This window comes from Mizuhopecten yessoensis, unplaced genomic scaffold (genome assembly GCF_002113885.1).
Source record: "Mizuhopecten yessoensis strain PY_sf001 unplaced genomic scaffold, ASM211388v2 scaffold10683, whole genome shotgun sequence".
NCBI classification, from domain to species: domain Eukaryota; kingdom Metazoa; phylum Mollusca; class Bivalvia; order Pectinida; family Pectinidae; genus Mizuhopecten; species Mizuhopecten yessoensis.
Window position 1 is genome coordinate 12,858 of NW_018408669.1, and position 1,099 is coordinate 13,956.

The 1,099-nt window shown below is 33.3% G+C and overlaps 1 protein-coding gene across 1 annotated transcript in view; it reads left to right on the forward strand.

Annotated features, from left to right (window-relative positions):
* Positions 1–1,099, forward strand: part of LOC110461802 (leucine-rich repeat-containing protein 74A-like) — a 47,738-nt gene that overhangs the window by 7,374 nt on the left and 39,265 nt on the right. Inside the window, exon 2 of the mRNA XM_021515471.1 lies at positions 269–459. Within this exon, the coding sequence (XP_021371146.1) occupies positions 269–459 (191 nt within the window). The remainder of the gene's footprint in view (positions 1–268; positions 460–1,099) is intronic.

Below are 1,099 nucleotides of genomic sequence, written 5' to 3' on the forward strand. Positions count from 1 at the left end.
AAGGGATTCATTTGGCATTAAACAGGTGCAGTTCGTACTAGAATCAGGTTCATTAAGGGATTCATTTGGCATTAAACATGTGCAGTTCGTTCTAGGATCAAGTTCATAAAGGGATTCATTTGGCATTAAACATGTGCAGTTCGTACTAGAATCAGGTTCATTAATTGACCATTGATCTGGTACCGATATAATTGCATGATATTACGTAATGTTTAATAACAGTACTACAATACAGTTTATATGTATTATTTTTTAATTTATATTAAAGATGAAGAAGTGAAGAACAAAGAGAGGAGGGACAATGTAGATATTGGCCATGTATCATACATAGAAGCGTGTCATATACTAGGCTCCTCGCCAATCCGTCTCATTTTACAACAACTCCGGGAGCGCGAGATCCGGCTCCAGCACGTGGGTCTCAATGCCACGGACGCTGTGGCTTTGGCGTATGCACTCTTGGTAAGTTACCTTGTATTCCTACATACATGTAATAAACATACCAAATTGGAAGAAAAATAAAATTCTATACTTAGGTTGATTTGCACGAATTTCGAACTGATTTCAATGTGTACATGTAATTTTCGTGCATCACCATTGTATCAAGGAATCTGTCATATCAACAAATCAAATATTCTATTGCTTTCGAAATCAGATTTTTTTCCACACAATTAATTTTTAAACTGGTTATTGTTTTATCAAAATCAAAATTTATGATATACCAATTAAATTTAAAAGCGTTACATCTTCCAGTGTTGTATATGTGTATACAGTACATGTATGTAGTACATGTACATACTATACTGTAGAGTATGTATGTAGTACATGGATACTGTACTGTAGAGTATGTNTAGTACATGTTTACTATACTGTAGAGTATGTATGTAGTACATGTTTACTATACTGTAGAGTATGTATATAGTACATGTTTACTATACTGTAGAGTATGTATGTAGTACATGTATACTATACTGTAGAGTATGTATATAGTACATGGATACTGTACTGTAGAGTATGTATGTGGTACATGTATACTATACTGTAGAGTATGTATGTGGTACATGTTTACTATACTGTAGAGTATGTATGTAGTACATGTTTA